General features: G+C 48.0%; 1 protein-coding gene across 1 annotated transcript; it reads right to left on the bottom strand.

Moving 5' to 3' along the window:
- Positions 1–620: 620 nt before the first annotated feature.
- dusp16 (dual specificity phosphatase 16) lies at positions 621–27384 on the bottom strand (the record flags this gene model as incomplete). The annotated part of the gene is made up of 6 exons (XM_083659394.1): positions 621–2791; positions 3964–4087; positions 11428–11587; positions 12668–12831; positions 17838–17976; positions 27145–27384. The coding sequence occupies 6 exons, from the start codon at positions 27382–27384 to the stop codon at positions 1618–1620; spliced, it is 2001 nt and encodes a 666-aa protein (XP_083515520.1). The 3' UTR covers positions 621–1617.
- Between the last annotated feature and the right edge of the window lie 247 nt (positions 27385–27631).

The raw sequence follows: 27631 nt of genomic DNA, 5'->3' as shown, positions 1-27631 counted from the left end.
TTTACATTTGTTTGGCTCTGGCTGGGACATTTTCAGGCAGGGGGCATTGTAGAGCTCCCACGTGGGGGCCCAGCCAATAACATAGCTCCCAGCGCAACAGCGCAGCCAATAGCATCGCTAAGATGTTCTGAGAGTGAGTCTACTTTAGTCGCCTCAGCAGTGCGGATTAAAACCAGGAAATGGAGCTTGTTCCCAGATCAGTTTGGAGCTGTTTGGAGGTAATACCTCGATGGTTTGGAGGTAGGTGTGTGTTTATTTATGTTTTTATAACATAACCGCTGTGAAACTATCAGAAATAAACATTTAATCCCTGCGTTTTAACGGTTTACCGGCACTGTCTCTCTCCACATAAACACAGCCTCGCTTGACCACATAAACACAGAACACAGCAAAACAATGTCCCATCACGACAATACACACAGGGTGCGTCTCACATAAACACACTGCCACACTATTATATGGGCCAGAAGTATAATTATACATGTATATTTATTATATATAGTGTGTGTGTGTATATATATATATATATATATATATATATATATATATATATATATGTATATGTATATATATATACAGTATATATGTATATATATATTTTTTTTAATTAAATAGTTGCATAGTATATCTTTAATATTGGCAGAGCTATACATGTTTTTGAACTGTGACAATGTTCACAATGCCCAATGTTTCCTTTATAATACGTTTAATAGTTGAATACTACATGCAATGTCCTTAGCCAAAAATCGTCTTTAAAGCATGCTCTAACAGTGTGCCAAAATTCATGCTTTTATCGTCAAAGCCACAATTCATTCACATATCTGCGGACTATCTTACCTAACACCGACCACGACAGATCTGATCGTGACCCTCTTCCACAGGACATTTGGGAATGCTGATCCTTGGACAGTTGAAGTGGTAGAAGGTATTCAAAAGGTTTCAAGTGCAGGCCTAGCAGTCTTTTACTCCTTTCAGAACAATTTTCAACCATATATTTTATGGGGAACTGTTCAATAGTCTTTCCCTGCAGCTCAAATAACACCTGAGATTTTAATTGTCAATGAGCTACAAAAAACACACACAAAAATAATAATAATTTGGATTTGTGAGGTACTGGATAGTTGAGACCTTGGAACCTTCAGGGGCCAGTAGAAGAACAGAAGGATAAGCTAAACTTTCCAATTCCAGTTCAACATCATCAGGCTTCATTTTAGTTTCCTTGGAAAGAAAATCAACAATGTCTGACAGACACCTAGGGCTGATGAGAATTCAAACTAATGATGAGTAACACTCATCCATGAACAAGACAAAACATTCAAAGGCTCAGTCCTCAGTGAAAAACAAAACAAAACAAAACGTCTTTAGGGTGTTCTGCATCCTCTTCATCACATTCAGTAACACTCCGCTGCTTCTGAGACGAGAATGACTCTCGACTACATTTAAGGCTGTTGGAGCGAAAGCACTTTTATTATAGTGCCGGTAGAGTTCAAGGTCTCTAGCCCATGCGGCATTCAGAGTGCAGTGTTATCCCAACCCAGTGGGATATTTGTGGAAAATATACCAAATCCATGGGTAACGTGGGGGACACTGTTCAGAAGATGTCCCAGAAAATCCCGCTCAGGACACCTCTATGATCTCCATGCTACCGGAGAAGCTGGACTGACTCCCCACTTTGCCCATCTCCTCCCGAGAGCGACTCTCCGACATGCCGTCGCCGAACTCCATCTGGCAGCTGCGGCGCTTCAGCTGCTTCTCGAAGGTGCTCTCCTCGTGCCAGCTCCGGCGAGAGTCTCCCCGGTCGCCGCTCCTCTGCCGGCCGCGTCGCCGCACCGCCTCCAGGCCGTGGCCACAGCCGTAGGCCGCAAAGCCCCCTCCTCCTCCGCCCAGGACCGCCGAGGTGGTGGAGTACAAGCGGGCGGAGTCGGGCGAGAGGTACCAGCCGCCCGCCAGCGAGGAGGTGGAGACGGTGACGGGTCCCAGCAGGATGTCCGAGTGCCAGCCTTTCAGGGTGCCGCCGCCGCCCGGGCCCGGTTTGGCCAGCTGCTGCTGGCTGCGGGACAGGCCCAACAGAAAGCTGGCAGCCTGGGTGCTCTCCTCCATGCTGCCGCTCCGGTGTAGCTGATGGGAACAATGCGGCGGTGCAGGAGGAGGAGGCGCTGGAGGCTTGGCTGCGGCAGGCTGCTTGGGGCTGGTACCGCCGGTGGACGTAGTGGAGAATGCGTCGGAGGCTGCCGGCGGGACGGGATCTGGCCCGTCCGCCTCCTCCTTGTCGGGGCTTTGTTCTGGAGTGGACTGCTCCGATACTTCTTCCACCGGGGAGAACTGGCAGGGCTTGCTGGCCGGCTCCTTGAAGGCAGATGTTTTGAAGTACTCCATCGAGGCGTCCCCTCCCCTGTTGTCCCCGTGAGGGACAAAGACTCGCTGAGCGGCGTTGGTGCCCGGCTCGCCGTACGACTTGATGTCCAACGAGAAGGAACGTTTGAGCCTGGCGTTATCCTCGCCCACCTCTGCCAGGTGTAGGCCACTCAGAGCTTGAGCCAGGAGGCGCTCCTCAGGCGCGTCGGCTAACACGCATGGCAGGGTGAGGGGCTCCAGCAGGGCAGACTCCTCCTCCTGAGCTCCGCCTGGCCCCTCCGGCTGAGCGGAGGCTTCACCACTCTGCTCTGAGTGGAAGGACTTGAGCTTAGTCTCCGTACCACCGTGGGGACTGTGGATCTTTTTCTCAAAATCCAGAAGCTGGCCCAGGAAGTTGAAGTTCGGGGAGATGGTTGGCCTTTTCTCCTTCACAAACCTGTGGAGAGAGTGAAAAATATAAGTTGTAGAGGCTATAGAATTAAGCAATAGCTCATGACAGCCTGTGGTATATGGTCATTATATCACATGGGTGTGCTTAGCTGTGATAATGATATATATCTGATATATGATATATGATAATATGATATCACGGCCTGAAGTGAGCTATTGCTTTTATAAAAGGGTTACCAAGTATGGCAATATGAAAGTAATAGCATACTCTAATTTTAATTGTTTTTATTCATAAATAATACACAGTCTATCTCTCTTAGCTAGTAAATTAGGTAGTTGGAAAACACACTTATTCGAACAAATTCTGAACAACCGAGCAACAGATTACTATTTATTTTTTTACCATTGAAAGAAACATGACTTGTACATGTTAACAAACCACAGTAGTGTTTCATTCATTCAGTGGCGTTTTGACAGTAGTTCTAGTTGCTTACTGTAGTTGGTAACTACGAACCGGTCTGCAGCGCTGCTTCAACCCCCTTCTCAGAGGTGGAGTGATACTTAATTGTGGAAAGGAATGACATCATAGCCATGGTATACACTCAATATAAAGCTCAACAATTCAATTTCTTCCCCATTTTTATTTGTAGTTTTTGCTCAAAGTGAAATGTTTGATGGTCACTCATGATTCAGTAGGTCGCTGGTTGGCTTGGTTCCAGGCTTAAAACTCGTTATATTAGGATTTCTCTCAATGTGTTTATGGAGAAAATGAATGAATGGGGAATTCACGGGAGCTGAGAAAAAGTGGGTGGTCACTGTTGAGCTCTATACCACGGCTATGAACCAATCACATCGCTTGATTTGAGGTACCCGTTTTATAACATGAAATAACCTCAGTCCTCATTCTATGGCCATCATTAGTGGCTATCATCATGTGATTTGTAATTGGCAATGACACAGAGGACAATATAATTGGAGGGCAGACGAGGATGTGGGTTCATTAGGGACAGACATGCTGTATTGTTACAACCTATGGGCAGAGCATGGGCATGATAAAAGACCCCAGGAATCTCCACACAGGAATTTGGCCTATGGAATACACACAAACCCGCACTGTAAAAGTGGAATACACACAAACGCGCACTGTAAAAGTGGAATACACACAAACGCGCACTGTAAAAAGTTGTGGTTTATTCTTTGCTTTCATTTGAATCTCACCTGTATGCTTCATCCAATGACATGTCCATTCTCGTCATGATGTAGGCAATGGCAATTGTGGCTGAGCGGGAGATGCCAGCAAGACAGTGGACCAGGACCCGAGCATTGGAGGCTTTTGCCTTTTCTGAAATACACAACCACATACTTAAAGGGACAGCTCACCCTAAAATCCAAAATACATATTTTCCCTCTCGCATGTAGTGGTAATTTATCCATCTATATCGTTTTGTGTTAGTCGCCTGAGTTTTGGAGATATCGGCCGCAGAGTTTCTGCCTTCTTTCCAATACAATGGAACTGGATGGCACTCGGCTTGTGGTGCTCAAAGTGCCAAAGAAATACATTTGATAAACTCAACAGCAATGTGTCTTTCCAGAAATCATGACCCCGTTACTCAAGATAATCCACATACCTTGTTATGAGCAGTTTCATGGAGGAACTATTTTATTTTGACCGAACTACACCCGCTAGCTGCTAGCTAGTTCCTACATGAGACTGCAAAAGAAAATAGTTCCTACATGAAACTGCTCACAACAAAGTCTGTGCATTATCTTGAGTAACCGGGTCATGATTTCTGGGAAGAGACATTGCTGTTGAGTTTTTCAAATTAATTTTTTTTAAAGCCGAGTGCCATCCAGTTCCATTGTATTCAAGAGAAGGCAGAAACTCTACAGCCGATATCTCCAAAACATTAGGGTTGTCCTACAACCCAGGTTTTACGAGTGAGAACGAGAGCTCTCACTAGTGCCTTAAACGCTGCAACGCAGCCCTATGGAAGACTGTTATTTTGCTCCAAAATTACTTTTCATTAAAACCTGACCACCCACCCGTAGGTGGCGTGGTACCCCCTGGGACTGACACGGATCCACGTGACTACGTCACGTCCTGCCAGCCCAGGGATAATCACTCTAATTTCTTCCAGCCCGCTGAGATCCGACGCACCCCGTGACGCATCGACACAGCAAGGCTGGGTAGTGAGAGCTCTCGTTCTCACTCGTAAAACCTGGGTTGTAGGACAACCCTAATGTTTTACTTCGTTTCGAACTCAAGCTCTCACTAGTGCCTCCATTCAACCGACCTTGCTGCCGGGAGCACCCCACAGGGCGACCCGAAAGGCACCGGTGAACCACGGCCATATGGCAACGTTTATGCCTAACCGTCTGACATATTAGAGTGGCAACGATACTACTTTCTTGCCACCGGCAGCACCGCGTGCGCGAACTGCGAACCGGACACGTCGAGACTGTAGTACCTGACAAAAATGTGATGAGGACCATGAGGCCGCGGCACACATGTCCTCCACCGACACACCACGCAACAACGCAGAGGATGTCGCAACACCTCGCGTAGAATGCGCCCTGATACCCTCTGGGGGAACCTTGCCCACGGCAGAGTATGCCAACGCGATCGCCTCCACTATCCAGTGTGATAAGCGATCCTTGGAAAGGGGTCCGCCCTGGGCCCTTTGCCCAAAGCAAACCAACAGCTGATCTGTAATGCGTAAAGAACGCGTCCTGGCCACATAGGCCGAGAGCGCCCTTACGGGGCACAGCATGAGCAAACGTCTCTCCTCACCCATCTCTAACTGAACGGCGGGGGACAGAATGCTGATAAGTCTATGACCATAGACCTAAAGCTGACATTAATAATCTTAGGTTGGTAAGCCGGGTTAGGTCGAAACGTAACCCTGCGCCCATCATTCCCAAAACCACACAGGCCTGCTGCACCGAAAGGGCAATCAGGTCACCAACTCTCTTTCCTGACGACAAGGCCAGCAGCAGCGCGGTCTTTAAAGACAGAACCCTTAAATCGGCGGAGTCCGAGGGCTCAAACGGATGACCCGTTAGCCCGTCCAGCACCGTAACCAGGTCCGATTTGGGGAAAAAACGCACCGCGACGGCGGGCGCAGTTTACGCGCCCCCTTCATGAAGCGCAAGACCAAAGGGTACGCCCCCACGGGGCTCCCTTCAATTCCCTTATGGCAAGCAGAATCGCGGCTACGTACACCTTAAACGACTGCGGGGACTGACCCGCGTCAAGCAGGCTCTGAAGGAAACAGAGAACTGGTCGCACACTGCAGTTCACTGGATCCACGCCCTTACTTGCTGCATAGTGCATCCCACATTATCAGGCAAGCCCTGGGCTAGCAACTGGTCCGGTTCAGGAGCCAGACCGCTAGCTTCCACCTGCCTGGGGAGGGGTGGAACACCTCCCCCTCCACCTGGGATAGGAGATCGGCCCGTACCGGCAATGCCCAGCGCGGATCTTGCGCCAGGGAGACCAGGTCCGCAAACCATGTCTGCCTGGGCCAAACCGACTAAAAAGAGCAGGAGGCGCTGTTCCCTCACCCTGTCCAACACCTGACGGATCAGGGGGGGTCGGGGGAAACGCATAGAGCCCCTCCCTCGGCCACGCGTGCGCTTTTAGCGCGTCATGACCTAACGGGGGCTGTCCTCCTGGATCGAGAAACACAGTGGGCAGTGTGTCGCGCGCCGCGATGCGAGAGATCGACGCAGGCGCGACCAACCCTGGCCCAAACCTGTTCCATCACCCGAGGGTGGAGGCACCACTCCGTATAACGGGGATTACCTCGAGACAGCAGGCCGGTCGTAACTCCGCCGTCCCGGCAGATAGACCGCTGGCACTGAAAGGAGACGGGGATACACCCACAGGTGAATCCCCGCTATGGTTCAGCGCCCCCGACCGCACGCCGCCCTGTTTTGTTCAGGTGGGCGATCGCTGCCCTATTGTCCGAGCGAATCAGCACATGGTGCCCATGTGTGAGCCGCTGGAAGTGTTACCTCCGCAGGCCGGGGGGACTGCGGAGGCAACGTTCTCTTTCGAGTCTGGCCGCACGCGGACTTGTCCGGCGGTGCGGTCCCCAAGAGAGCTCCCAACCAACAATGGGCCCACGGCGCCATTGATGGTGGGCTTGTCCTGAGGCAGAGCCCGGCGAATCGCCTTCAGCTCTAGCACGTTTATGTGGCGAAGCTCCTGAGCCTCCCACCGGCCGTTCGCCGAAAAATGCCCGCAAATCGCACCCCCTCCCCAGAGGGAGGCGTCTGTGCGAATCACCATCCTGAGCGGGACAGGGCCCCACCGAGTACCTCTCGAGAGGTAACGGGGGTCCGCCCATATAGCCAGCGCCCGCCAGGCCTGACCTGTCAGAGGAACCCTGCGATGACGGTCCCCGGCCGAGTCCAGGCGAGGCCTGAGAACCATATTTGGACCACGAGAGCATGTGTAGACTCCCTAGCGGGAGCACATGCAGTGCTGAGGCCATCAGGCCCAACATCACTGTGCACTGATGCACTGACACCGAGGGCACAGACCTAACGTCCTTGGCTTGCTGTCCGAACCGTGCGAGCCTGTCGCTCTGGTGAAAGGCTCGCAGGAAGTATAGCTCGAGCCCCAGGAAGGTCGCCGCCTGCGCTGGGACGAGGCAACTCTTCTGCCAGTTCACCAAAAACCCTAAGGTTTGCCGGTGATCGGTCACCACCTTGGTATGTTCCGCGGCACGGACCCTCGAGTCGGCCGCTAAGAGAACGTCGTCGAGATATAGGAAGACGCGGATCCCCCTCGCGCGGAGGGGAGCCACGGCTGCCTCCACGCACACCACTTGAGACGCCGAAGGTCCAATTTTTGGACGCATGGAGCCGTCCATGGCGTCCTCCTCCACGGCCAGATCGGGGGTCCCGTCGAACGTGGGTGGGCAAACTGCAGCGCGTATCCCCTCTGGAGGGTGCGCCGTAATGGGGACGGGGAACATAGATGCTCCCAGGCATCGAGCCTGTTGGACAAGATGGTCTCTTGTGGCCACAGGAGCGGAACCCGTTTTTTTTCTACCACTCGGATCATACTCTCTTCCTCAATGTCCCCATAGGAGACAGTGAACGGTCATCAAAAGCAGAGAGCATATGAACTGAATCAAGTCTCTCTGCCCGCTTCGCGCTCAGAAAAGAGTATCACCATCTCGACATCGTGGATAGCGAGACTGAACATTTTAGAAACACATTTCTCAAGTTAGAAACTATAGAAATGATCCCTGAAATGAGTCATGAGCATATTTCTGGGCACCGGGACCTTTCGATCCGGTGCCCTGATGGGGGGGCGGGACGTGAAAGGCTACGCCCCCCCCCGCCGCATGGACAGTTCCGTAGAAGCTGTGCATGCTGGGGGAGAACTTCTTACGCAAGCTCCGCCTACTGACGCGCTGTTGTATCGAAGTAACCCCCCCCCCACCCCCTGCCGTGCGCCTTTCGCAGGCTGGGGGGACTGCGGAGGTAACGTTCTTCCTCGAGACGCACATGGACTTGTCCGACGGTGCGGCCCCCAGGCGAGCTCCCGACCAGCAATGAGCCGTTGGTGCCATTGATGGTGGGCTGTCCTAGGAGCCTCTAGCCGAGGCCAGGCCGTAGCCATGGACCAAGGCGAGCCTTGATGCTGGGTATGAGACCCTGGGCGAGCTCCCGACCGAACTCGGGCCTTGGGCACCGAGGACGGTGGGTCTAAAGCTACAAGCCGCAGGCTGGAACTAAGCCCAGCCTTGGTGAGCCAACCGGTGGGCTTGACCTGGGCGCTGCCAACCGAGGCCAGGCCGTGGCCATGGACCAAGGTGCGCTGTGCCCCCAGCCAGGCTCCCTGCACTTGCAGGGGGCGCCCCAACACGGGAGTGCGACCCATGGAGAGCTCCCAACCACCCCGGGCCTTGGGCACCAAGGGCGGTGGGCTTGTCCTTAGAGCTACAAGCCAAAGGCTGGCACTGAGCCCAGACCTTGGCGAGCTGTAAGCCCTGCTGGACGCGTAGCGCCAGCAAGGAGCAGTATGTCTATTGTAGCGGAGGTAGCTCGCGCCCAATGTACTTAGCACACAGATACTAACTGCACGGGTGCACGCCAGCTATCTGCAAAATACTATCGTTCTGTGCTAAACAGTACTAAATATTGCTATCTGCACCTATGCAAGGCAAGCTAGCTTTCACACTTCTTTGAGAGCGGACCTTGGTCCGCTCTCAAGAGCTTAGCTGCGGACAAGACCGAGGGTTCAAGGCGCCTGTGCAGCGTGCTCGTGCCCAAGGCAGACCACGCACTTAACGTGCCAATTCATACTCGGCCAAAGTAGTTTTACACACGGCCCATCCCCTCCCTGACCTTCCCTGCTCAGTAGCAAGAGGAAGCAGGAAGCTAACCACTAATAGCAAGCTCCCGCAGGGCGCACCCTATTAGCGGGAGTACTGCTTAAGCCAGCTAGCAGGCTAGCAAGAAGCACAGGCTAGACAGTAAGCAACCCGGAGGCTAGCGAACGTGCGCGTGCAATGGTAACGTAAGCGGCAATAGCCCATCCCGAAGGGGGGGCACCAATACCCACAACCTGTTAACCCGAGAGAACAGACGTGGAAGCCACTAGCTAAGCTAGCATAAGCACTGAGAGACAAGCGTGCGCTAACACAAGCCTGCGTACAGGCCGGTGCAGCGCGTCTCTACCCTGAGTAACACGGGGAAGCAAGCGTGACCGCAAGCAAAGGCCAGCGGCCCGCGAAGCTAGTCAATCTCAGAAGAAACTCCTCAAAGGGAGTTGCAATCTAGTAGATGCTAATTGCACGAGGCAAGCAACACTTAGCAGACAAGCAAGCTGGCTAAAGGCCCAATTATACTCAACGTTAAAGACGGAGACGGAGACGGACAGAGCCCTCTGTCCGTACTCTGCGTTCATTTCGTCCGTTTTCTGTCCGTCATCTGAAAGCTTACAGATACGCATGAAACGGAGGAAAATCACACACACACTCATGCATTTGACTCTCTACTGTGATGTATTACTTAACATGATACCAACGTGAAAGACGCATGGAAGCATGTGGACAGTGACGATTACACCGTTTGAAACGGACGCCCTTATTTACGGATGAAATGGAGTATAATTGGGCCTTAAGATGGCGTAAGTACTGAGAGAAGCGGCCCACACAAGGTGCGGGGCGAGCTCACCTAGCTAGCGAATCGCCCAGCTAAAATCCCAGACGCCAGTAAAGCTACACTACATTTATGTAGGTCACAGCAACGCCTGTGCGGCGTGCTCCTCAAATTAATTGTGCTGGTCGTAACCGGCCAGCGTAGCCTCACAGCTAATACAGCACCTAGCTGTTCCCCCCTCTCTCTGCTAACAGGAATAATGGGGTTAATGCTTAAGGCGCGCCCTACACAGAGGTAGCTGGCGCGAAGTACTTAGTACACAGACACTAACTGCACGTGTGCACGTTAGCTATCTGCCACAAAACCGGGTGCGTTACCCTGTCTGGGGACGCAGCCAGATAGCTAGAGTGCTACAAGGTAGTCCAAGCTAGCTGCACTGAGCAAACTAGCTAACTATCTAACGTGCATGCTCTAAAGCCGGCGCCTAAAGTACCTAGCACACGAAAGCTACCCGCACGGGTGCCAAGGTAGCTATCTGCAACAACTGGGCTACTTAGCCTCTTTGTTCCTGTGCTACGTGGTACAAGCTATTTGCACGTATGCAAAGCTTAACAGTTTGAGCGCGGACCTAAATCGGCCCTCAAACGAAAACGCTGCCCCAGCCAGGGGAGCGAAGCAAAGCTACACAGCGGCAGCAATAACCACTATACGGCGATAGCAGTAGAGCTACACGGCGGTAGCAATAAACAGTTAACTAAGGAAGATACTCTTAGCTTTGATGACTTGTTCCGACGCCGCAGGGTGAAGGGTACAGGGTCGGGTCTCCGAAGCCTGCTTTATCCCGTCCACGCGACCCTCTTGAGGTGGGCAAATGAGCCGGAACGAGCCTAGTATCTAAGCTATGTAAAAAGAGCTCACTCCTAGATAACCGTGGAGCTTTCAGAAAACACGTCTTATCAGCGGCTGGAAGAAAGCGTGAGTGATTATCCCTGGGCTGGCAGGACGTGACGTAGTCACGTGGATCCGTGTCAGTCCCAGGGGGTACCACGCCACCTACGGGTGGGTGGTCAGGTTTTAATGAAAAGTAATTTTGGAGCAAAATAACAGTCTTCCATAGGGCTGCGTTGCAGCGTGCGTTTAAGGCACTAGTGAGAGCTTGAGTTCGAAACGAAGTAAAACTCAGGCAACTATCCCAAAATGATATAGATGGATAAATAGAACTACAGGTGAGAGGACAATATGTATTTTGGATTTTAGGGTGAGCTGTCCCTTTAACAGCCTACCAGTTTACATTTGATAAGATTTTGTAACGGCTGTATATAAATAAGATAACTGTATTTCCACGACACACAACTGAATATAGCCAATATTTAAACAAAAGGTGGAGGGATTTTGAAAGAGAGACTGTTTCCCTTTGTACTTTCAAAAGCAAACAGAGTGCAACACATACAGTCATGTTACATAACAAGAGTACAAATCCACACGCAGCCATAATAACGAGCGCATTCTGCTCAGTATCTCAGAGGGCGGGGCCTCCCGTAATGCTTTTTGTCTGCTGACCTATGAACTCCACTGATCTGTCCAGCCAAGGCAGGATCTTCTCACAGAAGCTGTCGTTGACAGGAACACGGAGGAACCGGGCCTCTGGGATGAAGTCAGGCTTGGGGCAGGTGTTACTGGCATTTAGGACGAAAGCAATGTCATTCTGCTGCATCAGATCCTGAGAGGAGGAGAGGGAGAGAATGGATCAAATCTTTGTTCAAACTACTCATACAGAGATACTGACATGATAAGAGGACACAGAAACAGGACTACCGGCAGTGGTTTCCCATCTAATGTTCATCGTTAATATTTGGTGTACATCAACAGTTGCCAAGGGACATTTTTGTTTTTCCTTAGGTGTTTTTAGACCGGAGGAACTTTTTCATAGTTCGGAGTACAGTTGGAGAAACTCTTGGAACCCTTTTTTATTGTGTTCGCACCGCAGGAACTGGGAACGATTGTAGTTCTTGGAACGCCATTTTGAGGGATTTTTTTAGCTTCTACTTCAGGGTAGGTAATAATAATAATAATTGATTGGATTTATATAGCGCCTTTCTAGACACTCAAAGCGCTTCACATATCAAGGGAGGGAGGGGGAGGGAACTCAACTCATCCACCACCGATGTGCAGCAGCACCCACCTGGGTGATGCACGGCAGCCAGTTTGCGCCAGAACGCTCCCCACACATCAGCCTATCACGATGGAGAGTTGAGGGCTGAATGTGCCAATTAAGTAACGAGGGATGATTAGGTGGCCATGATTGAAGGAAGGCCTGTGTGGGAATTTAGCCAGGTCACCGGGGTTACACCCCTACTCTTGCCAAGAGTGCCGATGGGATCTTTAATGACCACAGAGAGTCAGGACCTCGGTTTAACGTCTCATCCGAAGGACGGTGCTCACTCCCAGGACAGAGTCCCTGTCTCTGCCCTGGGGCATTGGGGGAGATTATTCATCAGATCAGATTATTCATCAGACCATTCGGACCAGAGGGGAAGAGCACCTCCTACTGGTCCTCCAACACCACTTGCAGCACCAGTCTCCCATCCAGACTCCTCTCAGGGAGTACCTAGAAAACACATTCTAATAGGTGGCTTCATCTAGCACAGGAGTCGTTCTTAACCATGTACCATTGAGGCCTAACGCTGCTGTAGTATTTGACTGGAATGAAAACCTGCTGATTTCTGGGCCTCCACGGCACATGTCTGAGAAGCACTGATCTAGGTGATCAGTGTAGGTGGCCGCTGTACGGCCAGACTACCTTGTTGAGGACATCTCTCTGGCAGCCCAGGTAGAGGTGGGCCAGGATGCGAGTGGGTCCCACATTGGTCACCGGCAGGCAGGGCTGGGAGATGCAGGAGGGCACCACGGTGGACTTGCCCTCACACAAGCCAGGGAAAAGGTGGGAGAACTCGGCAAAGCCACCTAGCAACCAAAAACACCAACACTTAACATCAAATGCTCATAATGAGGAGTGCTGTTCTTTCACATCAAAGGAGGGTTTGATATTGTAGGTATCAGTCAGAGTTACCTTCTCCACTCCTCTCCTACTTGCACCCTCCCACGCAACGTTTGCTTTGGGTAAAATATGAGAAATATTATAAACTGATACTCCTTGCTAGTTTCTCTGCCAGACCTTGAACACTAAGGGCCCAGACACACCAAACCCACGTCAAAGAAGTAGCGGAAGCGAAGGCCGACTGACGCTTCACATCAGCACACGTGTCGGGGCCAGAACGTACATCCTGCGCCTGCCTGAGACCTAGGACTGCGGACATAGAGAGCCAAAGTGAACGTCACTTCCTGCCTTTCTCTGGGCACCAGCGTCTGAAGGAATATGAATGGGGGTGAACGGCGAGAGACGATGCTTTTTTGATCCCGTTTGAATTGTGCCACCGGGTACACATGTTCAATTTTGTCAATTTAAAAGATAACTATGCATGTCAAGGAAGTCACAGTTTGTCCTGAAACCAAAACATAAGGTTTAGTTTTGTCAATCAACTACATCTCAAGTTGCCTTGCGTGGGACCTGCCTTGCTTGTGCGATATCTCTTACAAGCACATAAGCACCCTATTTATTTGGTCTAAATTCAGAATCTCATTATTTAGAAAAATGAATAGTCAGATAGTCACAATAGACAATAGTCTGGAAACAAATATTTTTCCTTACTCTCTTTTTCTTTTTCCATACTTTTCCAGACCTGGAAAATACTCAAATCAAATTCCATACTTTTCCATACTTGTGTAGGAACCCTGAAATAGATAGACACTCACATGCATACCTATGTGAAATTTAGAGTGTCCAATCCATATGCCTGTTAGAAATGCTGAAACAAAATGCTCTTCTTAAAAGTAATTAACACATTATTTTTGCTATCATCACTGCAACAGAAATGTCCAAAAGGAAGGCAGCCATGTTCCTTAAAAGTGGACTAAAAGGGAGCTGAGGAACTGTGCAGGCTACTTTTTATTGTGCGAGAGCAGCACCGTCCAATTCAATTTGCACTTCCATATTCAAGCTGTGAACAAGCTTGATGGATGAACATGCTAAGTTTCAGCCCAGTGACATTTCACTGCATTGTTTATTAGGTTGACCGACAGGCTGGCTGACTGCAGAACTCCTCCCTTCTTTCCACCGAGGGTTACGTTATGTAACCATGATGTCATGTTGGACTGACGACTCCACCCTCTCACGTAAAACAAACGAAAGCCTTTTGGGGTTCCAAAATCCGACTCTTATGCTCAGTACAGTAGGTCAGGGGTTTAACAGTTACACAACACATTGAGTATTTAGGGTTAGGGTTAGGTCAGGGGTTTAACAGTTACACAACACATTGAGTATTTAGGGTTAGGGTTAGGTCAGGGGTTTAACAGTTACACAACACATTGAGTATTTAGGGTTAGGGTTAGGTCAAGGGTTTAACAGTTACACAACACATTGAGTATTTAGGGTTAGGGTTAGGTCAAGGGTTTAACAGTTACACAACACATTGAGTATTTAGGGTTAGGGTTAGGTCAGGGTAGGGTTGGCACGATGGACGATGGCATCGACCATCGTGATTGGCCGACCCCCCATCGACCTCTGAGCCGTCTACATCGGATGTAAGGAAGCTTGCTAGATTCCAGGTTGACAGGACTCTGATGAAACTATTTTATTGTGCCTATATCGAGTCTGTAATCTCATTCTCTATTATCTGTTGGTATGGAAACCTTGGTATTCAAGGGAGGAACTCTCTCGGGAGGATCGTGAGAGCGGCATCAAAAATAGCAGGAGTAAATTTTAGTAGCCTGGACCACATTTTTAACAAACAGGTGCTTAAAAAGGCCATGTCCATTCGCATGGACGATACTCATCCTCTCTGTCCAGAGTATGTGCTGCTCCCTTCGGGCCTTCGGCTAAAGGTTCCGAGGGCTACGAGAAACAGATATAAACTGTCTTTCGTTCCTGTTTCCATCACAGCTTTAAATGCTGCTGAGAGGAGGAGATAGTGCACTCTCTCTCTCTCTCTCTCTGTCTCGCTCTCTTTTCTCTGTCTCTCGTGCAGCTTAAACGCTGCTGGGCGGAGGAGATGATGCACTCTCTCTCCTTGTCTCTCTTCTTAGGTAGGTATTGCTGCTATAAATATTCTTTATATATTTTATATTCGAGATATATCTTTATTTATTTTTTACCTACCTATTTATGTGAGCTCAAATAGTCCTGGACTCTTATTACTTTTAAGTTCATGTACGTGTCTTTACTACTTTTAAGTACATCGTACAGATCCCTTGAGGTGTGTTTTTATTTTGTTTTTATTTTACTTTTATCCTGTGTTTACTTGATCCTTTTTCTGCTGGAAAACTGCTGCCATGCTCCATGTTTGTTTTAATTTGTTCATGTTTTGTTTTTTCATGTATTCGCTATGCTTTTTATGTCTGCTGCACACAAATTGCCCTTCGGGGACAAATAATAAACTTGAATCTTGAATCTTGAATCTTGATCATCGTGATTAATTATCTGTTCGAAATATATTTGTGACGTTTTAATAATAAAAAATACCAAGTCCACTCACCGTGACGCGTGGGGGACGCGCCGGCGGCATTAAACGAGCGCGCCCAGTTCAGACTCAGAGAAGCCTCCCCTCCCCCTCCTCCGCTCTAGTGCTTCTCTGCACTGGGAGCGCTTGTTTAATGTCGCCTGGGCGTCCCCCGTGCATGAGAAGTCAGTTCTTTTGTTGCGAAAACTTTGAAGACAAAGAAGAAACTTCACGTTCTTTCCTGTTTTCAACCCAAAGTGAGTACAAGTCTTCAACTGTGAATTTAACTCGCCTGTTTCCAAAGTGAAAGTAGAAGTCGCTCACAGCAGCATCCTCAACGCTAGACGCAGTCTGAATGACTGATCAGTCTCGCGTTGAGGCTACAGCAGCAGCAGCTGTGTTTCTCTCTCAACTGTCCTCTCGTCAAATCGCTCTCATTAGGTTCAAAAGCCCACGCGAATCTAACGTTATATCAGCCAGTAATTCAGTCAGTTTACTGCCAGCTAGTTAAATTCAACACAGACACGTTGTTGGTGAGGACCTGTAACATTAACGTTTTGTTATTTGCGCCGTTGAAATTGTTGGTAGTGAGAGCCAGTCACCTGGCATAGTAGCCTATCGAAGCCCGCTGGTCTCCGTGAAGAGCTCAGCTGTCCAGTTGTAATGAACGCATTGCAATGAATGGCATTACCGCACCGCAGCGACTTAATAAATTATGAATTATTCCCCTCACCCCCGCCAATGACGATGCCATCGTGGATCACGATGGTTCACTGTGGAATAATCACGATGGATAATTTACTGACATCGCACAACCCTAGGTCAGGGGTTTAACAGTTACACAACACATTGAGTATTTAGGGTTAGGGTTAGGTCAGGGGATTAACAGTTACACAACACATTTTGTATTTGTTGTATCAGAATGAGGAACATGTATTTCCTTGTCAGATAACAAAACAACGCTGTTATTTGAAAAGGTCAAAGGGAAGTTCTGTTCCCATCACACAAAAAGAGGATCACAATCATTGAGAACTTTGACATTTTGACAATGACGTATGCATGGTGCTATGCACTTGGCAGTAGTAGTCGGCAAAGCATTCCAACTTGGATAGTAGCACAAAAATGATTCAAAATGCAAGAGGCAGCACTTTCTAGTAGGGGTGTCCAAAAAAAATCAATTCATGTAAGAATCGAGATTCTTATCTTCCACTATTCTGAATCGACTCCCAAGAATTGATTATTTTTCAATTGTATTTTTTGTATTATTTTAACAGATTTTTCTTGAAGTCACTGTGAACTGAGAAATACTAAGAAGTTTTTATTTGTGCAAGTTTAGCATGAATAAATGTTACCTTTTGTCTGAGGTTTGACTTTGTGTGTTAACTGTGTTTACATCACTGCAATCAGTTGATACAACTTTTTTCAAATAAAAACCGTCATAATCTTTTACACTTTATTCTGCTTTCATGCCATCATTTGCTCCACCGTCTTTCTTAGCACACAGCAGACTGGAGTGGATCCTGAAATCTCTCTAGGTACTGAATCCAGAATCGATTTGGAATCGAATCGTGACCGCATGAATCACACCCCTACTTTATAGTTTGCTAGAAGTTATTTCAGTCAAGCTAAGAGCTTGATGGCTTTTGCAGTATTTTGGAGTAAATATTCTTTCCTCGCCACTTATCAGCAGCCCTAGAAGTGGAGAACACTCTGGTAGACGAGTGAGGAATGAGGAAGCATGAGTTGCATTGTGAACACTGAATGTAATGTATGTCACCAGCCTAGTTAGGACAGCTGATAAGGGAGGGAGGGGCTGGATAAACAGGTAAACAGGCCATGTTCACTGACACACAGGCATAAAAAGACACACCCATCTATGATGACTATGTGAGAACAATTTCATCTCGGTCAAAATTTTGTTATTAATTAATACATTTTCGGGGCGTCCGGGTAGTGTATCGGTAGATTCCCTTCCTACCAACACGAGGGTCGCAGGTTCGTGGCCCCGTGTTACCTCCGGTTTGCTCAGGCATCCATACAGGCACGTCTGCGGGTGGGAAGCCGGATGAGGGGCATGTGTCCTGGTCGCTGCACTAGCACCTCCTCTGGTCGGTCGGGGCGCCTGTTCGGGGCGGAAGGGAACTGGTGGGAGTAGCGCGATCCTCCCACGTGCTACGTCCTGCTGGTGAAGCTCCCCGCTGTCAGGGGAAAAGAAGCGGCTGGCAACTGTGCATGTGTCAGAGGAAGCATGGTGCTAGTCTACGGCTCTCCCCAGATCGGCAGAGGGTGGAGCAGCTCCTCTCTAGCTTGGCCAATAGGATGCTCAGGGGGGTGGGACTTACCTGAGAGGAGGTGGACAGAGGGAAAGCTCCTCTCTAGCTTGGCCAATAGGACACTCCAGGGGGCGGGGCTTACCTGAGAGGAGGTGAACAGAGGGGAAGTTCCTCTCTAGCTTGGCCAATAGGACACTCAGGAAGGCCTCAGAGGACAGAGCTGCCGGGTCTGAGGAGCTCTGGTCGTACACCACCACCTCCTGCCCCCCCTGCAACTCCAACTGCAACACACAGAGCCCAGAAAGACACTTGGTTATATTGTATTAGGGCTGGGCGGTAAACAATATCACAATCACAATCACCCAAAGACAATTAGAATCATCAGAATTCTGATGAAGATCCTTGTGATCAAAACGTCAATAAACTGACAGGGAGCTTGACACTTCAGTGTGCGGACTTTATTTCTTCCTTCTAGTTTGTTGATCTATTTGTCCGGCGTTTCAGGGGGGTGATGTTTCTAACTGAGATGATCATGTTTACTGTTGTTAATGTTTACTGTTACATGGTTAAATTACTGTGTACGTACATGATTTGATGTACGTTTTTAGACTATAACAACATAAAGCATGTTATAGAATTATTAAGTATCAGTATATAAATGGGAGCTCAGGCTCTGTCTTTATGGACTATTCATTTGAATTCAATGGCCGCCCGTATGGCATAAGGTCATATTATGGATTACAAGCAGCAGCCGGGAAAACAGCGGGAGCTGCTATCTATATGACGGACAGCAAACAGAGCAGGCTGCCGGTGGCACGGAGGTACGTTAGATCGCTCTTCTTATCTCCTTCTCTCTCTGATATAATAAGCATATGAGCCGCTGTGTGTCAGAAAATAAGCTATTTACAAGACATAAATACAGACATTTCAGATGCCCTGTTTTCCTCGTTTTCAGGTCGCAGTTCAAACTAATGATGGTTTCTGCTGAGGCTAATCAAACCAAAGTTGTCAAGGTGACATAAACATCCCATTTAAAGTTGGAAATAAGCTCCAGAAAAAAGTTTTTTGATGACCTGTGTGGACATTTATGTAGTTGATACATTTTTGTTTTATTTAAAATAAGTGCACTGCAGACAGTGCAGATCTACTCAAGCAAACACACAATGCAGACAATATTAGTGTCTCATTTGTTATTATTAATACTACTACTAACCCTACTAATAATATCAGATGCAAAAAACAACAACATATCGGCCATCGGCCACCCTGCTCTTTAAATATCAGCCCGGCCAGTGGGCCTGGCCACTGAAAAACCCATATCGGTCGACCCCCTAATATCTAGGGTCCTCCTCCACTCATTAAATCCCATTTTGCATTCAAGGTATTTCCTATGAGTTCATTTACTTCTACATGAAGCACTCAGATCATTCAGATCTTCACAACAATATGAATGTGCTTTGCCATTAGACGTTCACTGGCTTTCACTGACATACACCCACTCATACTGCTGAGATGAGGACTGATGAATGATGAATCCATAAAACTCTGTTATGAAATAGGCATAACAATGGCAAACTCGCCTCACAGTACGCACTATACTAAACATTATGAAGAAGACCTGGCATTGACTACATTTTTTACCTAAACTAGTCCCTTGAAGAAGTATCGGCCAAAATGACCTCACTTTGCAAAATTGGCCTCACTCTGAACGTGCAAATAGAAGAGGATAGAAGAACAAGAGTGGTACTGAGGCAGCCTTCTGGTTCACCCAAAGACGCTATGACAAGTCATTTTTGCCCCACTTGTGTTTAAAGCTGCTGTGAATGTTGACGTCTCTACCTCCAGTTTCTACCCAGGAGGACATTGTTTATACCACAAGTGACGTTTCAGGGGATGATGTTTCTAACTGAGATGATAATGTTTACTGATTCATTCACATTCACGCCTAAAAGACTTCTTATACCTCACTCACATATTAGAGTTCAATACACACAGTGCATGCAAACACACAGACACACACGCGCGCCGCGCGCACACACACACACAAACACACGCGCGCGCGCACACACACAAACCACAGACGCACACGTATATGAGAGGGGAACGAGGCTAGGTCAAATGTACAGAGTGAGTGTCTCGGATGCTGACCTACTTCCATCTTTGTTTATTGCTGTTGCAACACTGTCATTGAGCAAAGCACTGCTCAAGAGCTCCATAAGCATTCTGAGCGGAAACCTTCTGCACTGAATTCAATAATAGCTCCATAATAAGCATTCTGAGAAGAAACCTTCTGGGCTGTATTCAAGAGCTCCATAATAAGCATTCTGAGCAGAAACCTTCTGCACTGTATTCAATAGCTCCATAATAAGCATTCTGAGCAGAAACCTTCTACACTGTTTTCAAGAGCTCCATAATAAGCATTCTGAGCAGAAACCTTCTACACTGTATTCAATAGCTCCATAATAAGCATTCTGAGAAGAAACCTTCTGCACTGTATTCAAGAGCTCCATAATAAGCATTCTGAGCAGAAACCTTCTACACTGTATTCAATAGCTCCATAAGCATTCTGAGCAGAAACCTTCTACACTGTATTCAATAGCTCCATAATAAGCATTCTGAGCAGAAACCTTCTACACTGTATTCAATAGCTCCATAATAAGCATTCTGAGCAGAAACCTTCTGCACTGTATTCAAGAGCTCCATAATAAGCATTCTGAGCAGAAACCTTCTACACTGTATTCAAGAGCTCCATAATAAGCATTCTGAGCAGAAACCTTCTGCACTGTATTCAATAGCTCCATAATAAGCATTCTGAGCAGAAACCTTCTACACTGTATTCAAGAGCTCCATAATAAGCATTCTGAGCAGAAACCTCCTGCACTGTATTCAAGAGCTCCATAATAAGCATTCTGAGCAGAAACCTTCTACACTGTATTCAAGAGCTCCATAATAAGCATTCTGAGCAGAAACCTTCTACACTGTATTCAAGAGCTCCATAATAAGCATTCTGAGCAGAAACCTTCTACACTGTATTCAAGAGCTCCATAATAAGCATTCTGAGCAGAAACCTTCTACACTGTATTCAATAGCTCCATAATAAGCATTCTGAGCAGAAACCTTCTGCACTGTATTCAATAGCTCCATAATAAGCATTCTGAGCAGAAACCTTCTACACTGTATTCAATAGCTCCATAATAAGCATTCTGAGCAGAAACCTTCTGCACTGTATTCAATAGCTCCATAATAAGCATTCTGAGCAGAAACCTTCTGCACTGTATTCAATAGCTCCATAATAAGCATTCTGAGCAGAAACCTCCTGCACTGTATTCAATAGCTCCATAATAAGCATACTGAGCAGAAACCTTCAGCACTGTATTCAAGAGCTCCATAATAAGCATTCTGAGCAGAAACCTTCTACACTGTATTCAAGAGCTCCATAATAAGCATTCTGAGCAGAAACCTTCTGCACTGTATTCAATAGCTCCATAATAAGCATTCTGAGCAGAAACCTTCTACACTGTATTCAATAGCTCCATAATAAGCATTCTGAGCAGAAACCTTCTACACTGTATTCAAGAGCTCCATAATAAGCATTCTGAGCAGAAACCTTCTACACTGTATTCAAGAGCTCCATAATAAGCATTCTGAGCAGAAACCTCCTGCACTGTATTCAATAGCTCCATAATAAGCATTCTGAGCAGAAACCTTCTACACTGTATTCAAGAGCTCCATAATAAGCATTCTGAGCAGAAACCTACACTGTATTCAAGAGCTCCATAATAAGCATTCTGAGCAGAAACCTTCTACACTGTATTCAATAGCTCCATAACAAGCATTCTGAGCAGAAACCTTCTACACTGTATTCAATAGCTCCATAATAAGCATTCTGAGCAGAAACCTTCTACACTGTATTCAAGAGCTCCATAATAAGCATTCTGAGCAGAAACCTTCTACACTGTATTCAAGAGCTCCATAATAAGCATTCTGAGCAGAAACCTCCTGCACTGTATTCAATAGCTCCATAATAAGCATTCTGAGCAGAAACCTTCTACACTGTATTCAAGAGCTCCATAATAAGCATTCTGAGCAGAAACCTACACTGTATTCAAGAGCTCCATAATAAGCATTCTGAGCAGAAACCTTCTACACTGTATTCAATAGCTCCATAATAAGCATTCTGAGCAGAAACCTTCTGCACTGTATTCAATAGCTCCATAATAAGCATTCTGAGCAGAAACCTTCTACACTGTATTCAAGAGCTCCATAATAAGCATTCTGAGCAGAAACCTTCTACACTGTATTCAATAGCTCCATAATAAGCATTCTGAGCAGAAACCTTCTACACTGTATTCAAGAGCTCCATAATAAGCATTCTGAGCAGAAACCTTCTGCACTGTATTCAAGAGCTCCATAATAAGCATTCTGAGCAGAAACCTTCTACACTGTATTCAATAGCTCCATAATAAGCATTCTGAGCAGAAACCTTCTACACTGTATTCAAGAGCTCCATAATAAGCATTCTGAGCAGAAACATCCTGCACTGTATTCAAGAGCTCCATAATAAGCATTCTGAGCAGAAACCTCCTGCACTGTATTCAATAGCTCCATAATAAGCATTCTGAGCAGAAACCTTCTACACTGTATTCAATAGCTCCATAATAAGCATTCTGAGCAGAAACCTTCTACACTGTATTCAAGAGCTCCATAATAAGCATTCTGAGCAGAAACCTTCTACACTGTATTCAATAGCTCCATAATAAGCATTCTGAGCAGAAACCTTCTACACTGTATTCAAGAGCTCCATAATAAGCATTCTGAGCAGAAACCTTCTACACTGTATTCAAGAGCTCCATAATAAGCATTCTGAGCAGAAACCTTCTGCACTGTATTCAAGAGCTCCATAATAAGCATTCTGAGCAGAAACCTTCTACACTGTATTCAAGAGCTCCATAATAAGCATTCTGAGCAGAAACCTTCTACACTGTATTCAATAGCTCCATAATAAGCATTCTGAGCAGAAACCTTCTACACTGTATTCAAGAGCTCCATAATAAGCATTCTGAGCAGAAACCTTCTACACTGTATTCAATAGCTCCATAATAAGCATTCTGAGCAGAAACCTTCTACACTGTAGTCAAGAGCTCCATAATAAGCATTCTGAGCAGAAACCTTCTACACTGTATTCAATAGCTCCATAATAAGCATTCTGAGCAGAAACCTTCTGCACTGTATTCAAGAGCTCCATAATAAGCATTCTGAGCAGAAACCTTCTGCACTGTATTCAATAGCTCCATAATAAGCATTCTGAGCAGAAACCTTCTACACTGTATTCAATAGCTCCATAATAAGCATTCTGAGCAGAAACCTTCTACACTGTATTCAAGAGCTCCATAATAAGCATTCTGAGCAGAAACCTCCTGCACTGTATTCAAGAGCTCCATAATAAGCATTCTGAGCAGAAACCTTCTACACTGTATTCAAGAGCTCCATAATAAGCATTCTGAGCAGAAACCTTCTACACTGTATTCAATAGCTCCATAATAAGCATTCTGAGCAGAAACCTTCTGCACTGTATTCAATAGCTCCATAATAAGCATTCTGAGCAGAAACCTTCTACACTGTATTCAATAGCTGCATAATAAGCATTCTGAGCAGAAACCTTCTACACTGTATTCAAGAGCTCCATAATAAGCATTCTGAGCAGAAACCTTCTACACTGTATTCAATAGCTCCATAATAAGCATTCTGAGCAGAAACCTTCTACACTGTATTCAAGAGCTCCATAATAAGCATTCTGAGCAGAAACCTTCTACACTGTATTCAATAGCTCCATAATAAGCATTCTGAGCAGAAACCTTCTGCACTGTATTCAATAGCTCCATAATAAGCATTCTGAGCAGAAACCTTCTACACTGTATTCAAGAGCTCCATAATAAGCATTCTGAGCAGAAACCTTCTACACTGTATTCAAGAGCTCCATAATAAGCATTCTGAGCAGAAACCTTCTACACTGTATTCAATAGCTCCATAATAAGCATTCTGAGCAGAAACCTTCTACACTGTATTCAAGAGCTCCATAATAAGCATTCTGAGCAGAAACATTCTACACTGTATTCAATAGCTCCATAATAAGCATTCTGAGCAGAAACCTCCTGCACTGTATTCAATAGCTCCATAATAAGCATTCTGAGCAGAAACCTTCTACACTGTATTCAAGAGCTCCATAATAAGCATTCTGAGCAGAAACCTCCTGCACTGTATTCAATAGCTCCATAATAAGCATTCTGAGCAGAAACCTTCTGCACTGTATTCAAGAGCTCCATAATAAGCATTCTGAGCAGAAACCTTCTGCACTGTATTCAAGAGCTCCATAATAAGCATTCTGAGCAGAAACATTCTACACTGTATTCAATAGCTCCATAATAAGCATTCTGAGCAGAAACCTTCTACACTGTATTCAAGAGCTCCATAATAAGCATACTGAGCAGAAACCTTCTACACTGTATTCAAGAGCTCCATAATAAGCATTCTGAGCAGAAACCTCCTGCACTGTATTCAAGAGCTCCATAATAAGCATTCTGAGCAGAAACCTCCTGCACTGTATTCAAGAGCTCCATAATAAGCATTCTGAGCAGAAACCTTCTACACTGTATTCAATAGCTCCATAATAAGCATTCTGAGCAGAAACCTCCTGCACTGTATTCAAGAGCTCCATAATAAGCATTCTGAGCAGAAACCTCCTGCACTGTATTCAAGAGCTCCATAATAAGCATTCTGAGCAGAAACCTCCTGCACTGTATTCAAGAGCTCCATAATAAGCATTCTGAGCAGAAACCTCCTGCACTGTATTCAATAGCTCCATAATAAGCATTCTGAGCAGAACCATTCTGCATTGTTATTTAGCCCAGTGTTTCCCAAACTTTTTTCCGGGGACCCACTTTTTAAAACTACGCTAGGTTCGACCCCTCTGCCAGAGCGCCTCCCCTCCTCCCCCCCCCCTCTCCCACCCCTCTCCCCCTCTCCTCCCCCCCATCACCCCCCCCTCCCTCCTCCCCCCCACCACCCCTCCCCTCCCCACCCCCCCTCCTCTCCTCCCCCCCCACCTCTCCCCCCCCATCACCCCTCTCCTCCCCTCCTCCCCCCCCTGCCACCTCTCCCCCCCCATCACCTCTCCCCCTCGCCGCCCCCCCACCACCCCTCCTCCTCTCCCCCCCCCAATCACCTCCCCTCCCCCCTTCCTCCCCCCCACCCCCCTTCCTCCCCCCCACCCCCCGATCACCTCCCCTCCCCCCTTCCTCCCCCCCACCCCTCAGCACCCGCACCCCCCCCCATTCCCACCTAACCACCAACCCCACCCACCCTCCACCCCCCACAGACCGCCCCCTCACCATCACTGAGGATGAAGTGTGCCGGTCGTTCCTGCGTATCAACCCACGCAAGGCGGCCGGCCCGGACGGCATCCCTGGGCGGGTCCTCAAGGCCTGCGCCCACCAGCTGGCAGCCGTGTACACAGACATCTTCAACCAGTCCCTCTCCCTCCGACGAGTTCCCTCCTGCTTCAAGGCAGCAACAATCATCCCCATTCCCAAACAGAAAAAAGTGACCAGCCTCAATGACTGGCGCCCTATAGCCCTCACACCAATAGCCAGCAAGTGCCTTGAAAAGCTGGTCATATCAAAGATCCGTCCCACACTCCCCCCGGACCACGACCCGCTGCAGTTTGCATACCGCCCCAACAGGAGCACAGCGGATGCAGTGGCACACGTGCTCCACACCGCCCTGTCCCACCTGGAGGGGAAGGACACCTATGTGAGAATGCTGTTCGTGGACTACAGCTCAGCATTCAACACCATAGTACCCTCCAGGCTGGTAAGCAAACTCAGGGACCTGGGACTAAACACAGCGATGTGCGACTGGATCCTGGACTTCCTGACAGACCGCCGCCAGGTGGTGAGGGTGGGCAACCTCACCTCCTCCCCGCTGACCATCAGCATAGGAGCACCCCAGGGGTGCGTCTCCAGCCCCTTCTGGTACGACCTCTACACCCACGACTGCGTGGCGACTCAAACTTCAAACACCATCGTGAAGTTTGCAGACGACACAGCAGTCGTGGGGCTGATCTCGGGGGGCGACGAGACGGCCTACAGAGAGGAGGTGAGGGTCCTGGAACAATGGTGCCAGGACAACCACCTCTCTCTGAACGTCTCCAAGACCAAGGAGATCATTGTGGACTACAGGAGAGGGGGGGGCACACACCCCCCAATCACCATCAACGGCACAGTGGTGGAAAGGGTGGACAGCTTCAAGTACCTGGGAGTCAACATCCACCAGGACCTGACCTGGGCCGGCCACACCGCCACTGTTGTCAAAAAGGCCCAACAGCGAATACACGGACTCAGGCGCCTGAAGAAGTTTGGGCTAAGGAAAGAAATCCTCAGGGACTTCTACAGAGGCACCATTGAAAGCCTGCTGACTGGCTGCTTCACCGCCTGGTACGGGAACTGTACCACCATGGACCGCAGGGCGCTACGGAGGGTGAGGCGCGCGGCCCAGCACGTAACAGGAGACGAGTTGCCAGAACTGCACGAACTGTATAACCAGCGGTGCCTCAGGAGGTCCCTGAAGATCATCAAAGACACAAACCATCCCCACAACAGCCTGTTCTCCCGGCTACCCTCAGGGAGGAGATACAGGGTTCCAAAAACACGCACAAATCGCTTGAGGAACAGTTTCTTCCCGCAGGCCACGAGACTCCTAAATATGCACAAATAGTGCAGTAGTCGTACCGCAGTACCGTACTGCAGCTGCTACTATTACGGATGCCTAACGTTTAATTGTAAATTTAAGTGTATGTTTAATAAGGTGCCTAACGTTTAATTGTAAATTTAAGTGTATGTTTAATAAGGTACATGCTATTTGCACATGTATGTATAAAACGTCGAATTTGGAATGTCTGAACACGTCTAACGTATGCACATGACATGTGCACCTATGTGCAATGAATATGCCACTGTCGTATAAGCCACCGACTTGTCTTATTGCTTATAAGATGCCTATTTCTTATTGCCTTATTGCTGTCTTATTGCTTATTGATGCCTATTTCTTATTGCCTATTACTTATTGCTGTTGCCTATTTGTACTATGTCGTAAACGGAGTCCACTGCACAAGAATTTCACACGTGGTACTTGTACCATGGAGTGACAATAAAAATCTTGAATCTTGAATCTTGAATCTTGAAATGTTAAGAGACATGACGTGTCCGTGTTGAGTGAAGCAGATATGATGCATATTGTACGATTAACTCTGTTCTAACTCCGGTGGACAAATACGACCTCTAAAAACGGCATTTAAGACAAGAGCATCCACGTTAAGCCTTTTGAAGATGGTTCAGGTTCTCAGAGGAGAGCTGAGCCTCTCTGACTGTGAACTCGCTGGTCTTGAATGTTACCTTCTTTTTGGCGGAGTGTTGCAGCAGCTCAGCGATCTGCACCTTGTCCTGCTGCAGCCTCCTCTTCATCAGCTTGGAGCAGTTGACGTTGACGGCCTCCAGGATGTGCGAGGCGTTGTAGTCCACGAAGGGCCTGCTGTCTATGAGCAGCACGCGGTCCAGACCTCCCTCCAGGAGAGCCACCAGCCCGTCCGCCCCGATGAGCCGGACGCCGCCGGTGCCCGCCGGACCCCCCGACATGACAGACTATTTCTCTCTCTCCGCTCGAAACCCACCCACCCCCCCACCCACCCCCTGCCCGAACCCCCCCCCCCCAACCCCTCCCCCCAACGTCCTCCTCCTCCCTCCCTCGTGGTCGTGGTCCTCCCCTCTCCTCCTCCCTCTCCTCGTCCCAGTGGTCCCGGGCCGGGCCGGCGGTCCAGGGCAGTGACGCAGCCTGGCGAGGGCCCTCAGGAGATGAAGTGCTCCATTGTATCGGCCGGGTATG

Source organism: Poromitra crassiceps (assembly GCF_964638095.1).
Source record: "Poromitra crassiceps genome assembly, chromosome: 2".
Taxonomy (NCBI): Eukaryota; Metazoa; Chordata; class Actinopteri; order Beryciformes; family Melamphaidae; genus Poromitra; species Poromitra crassiceps.
This window is presented reverse-complemented; position numbering and strand designations above follow the sequence as displayed.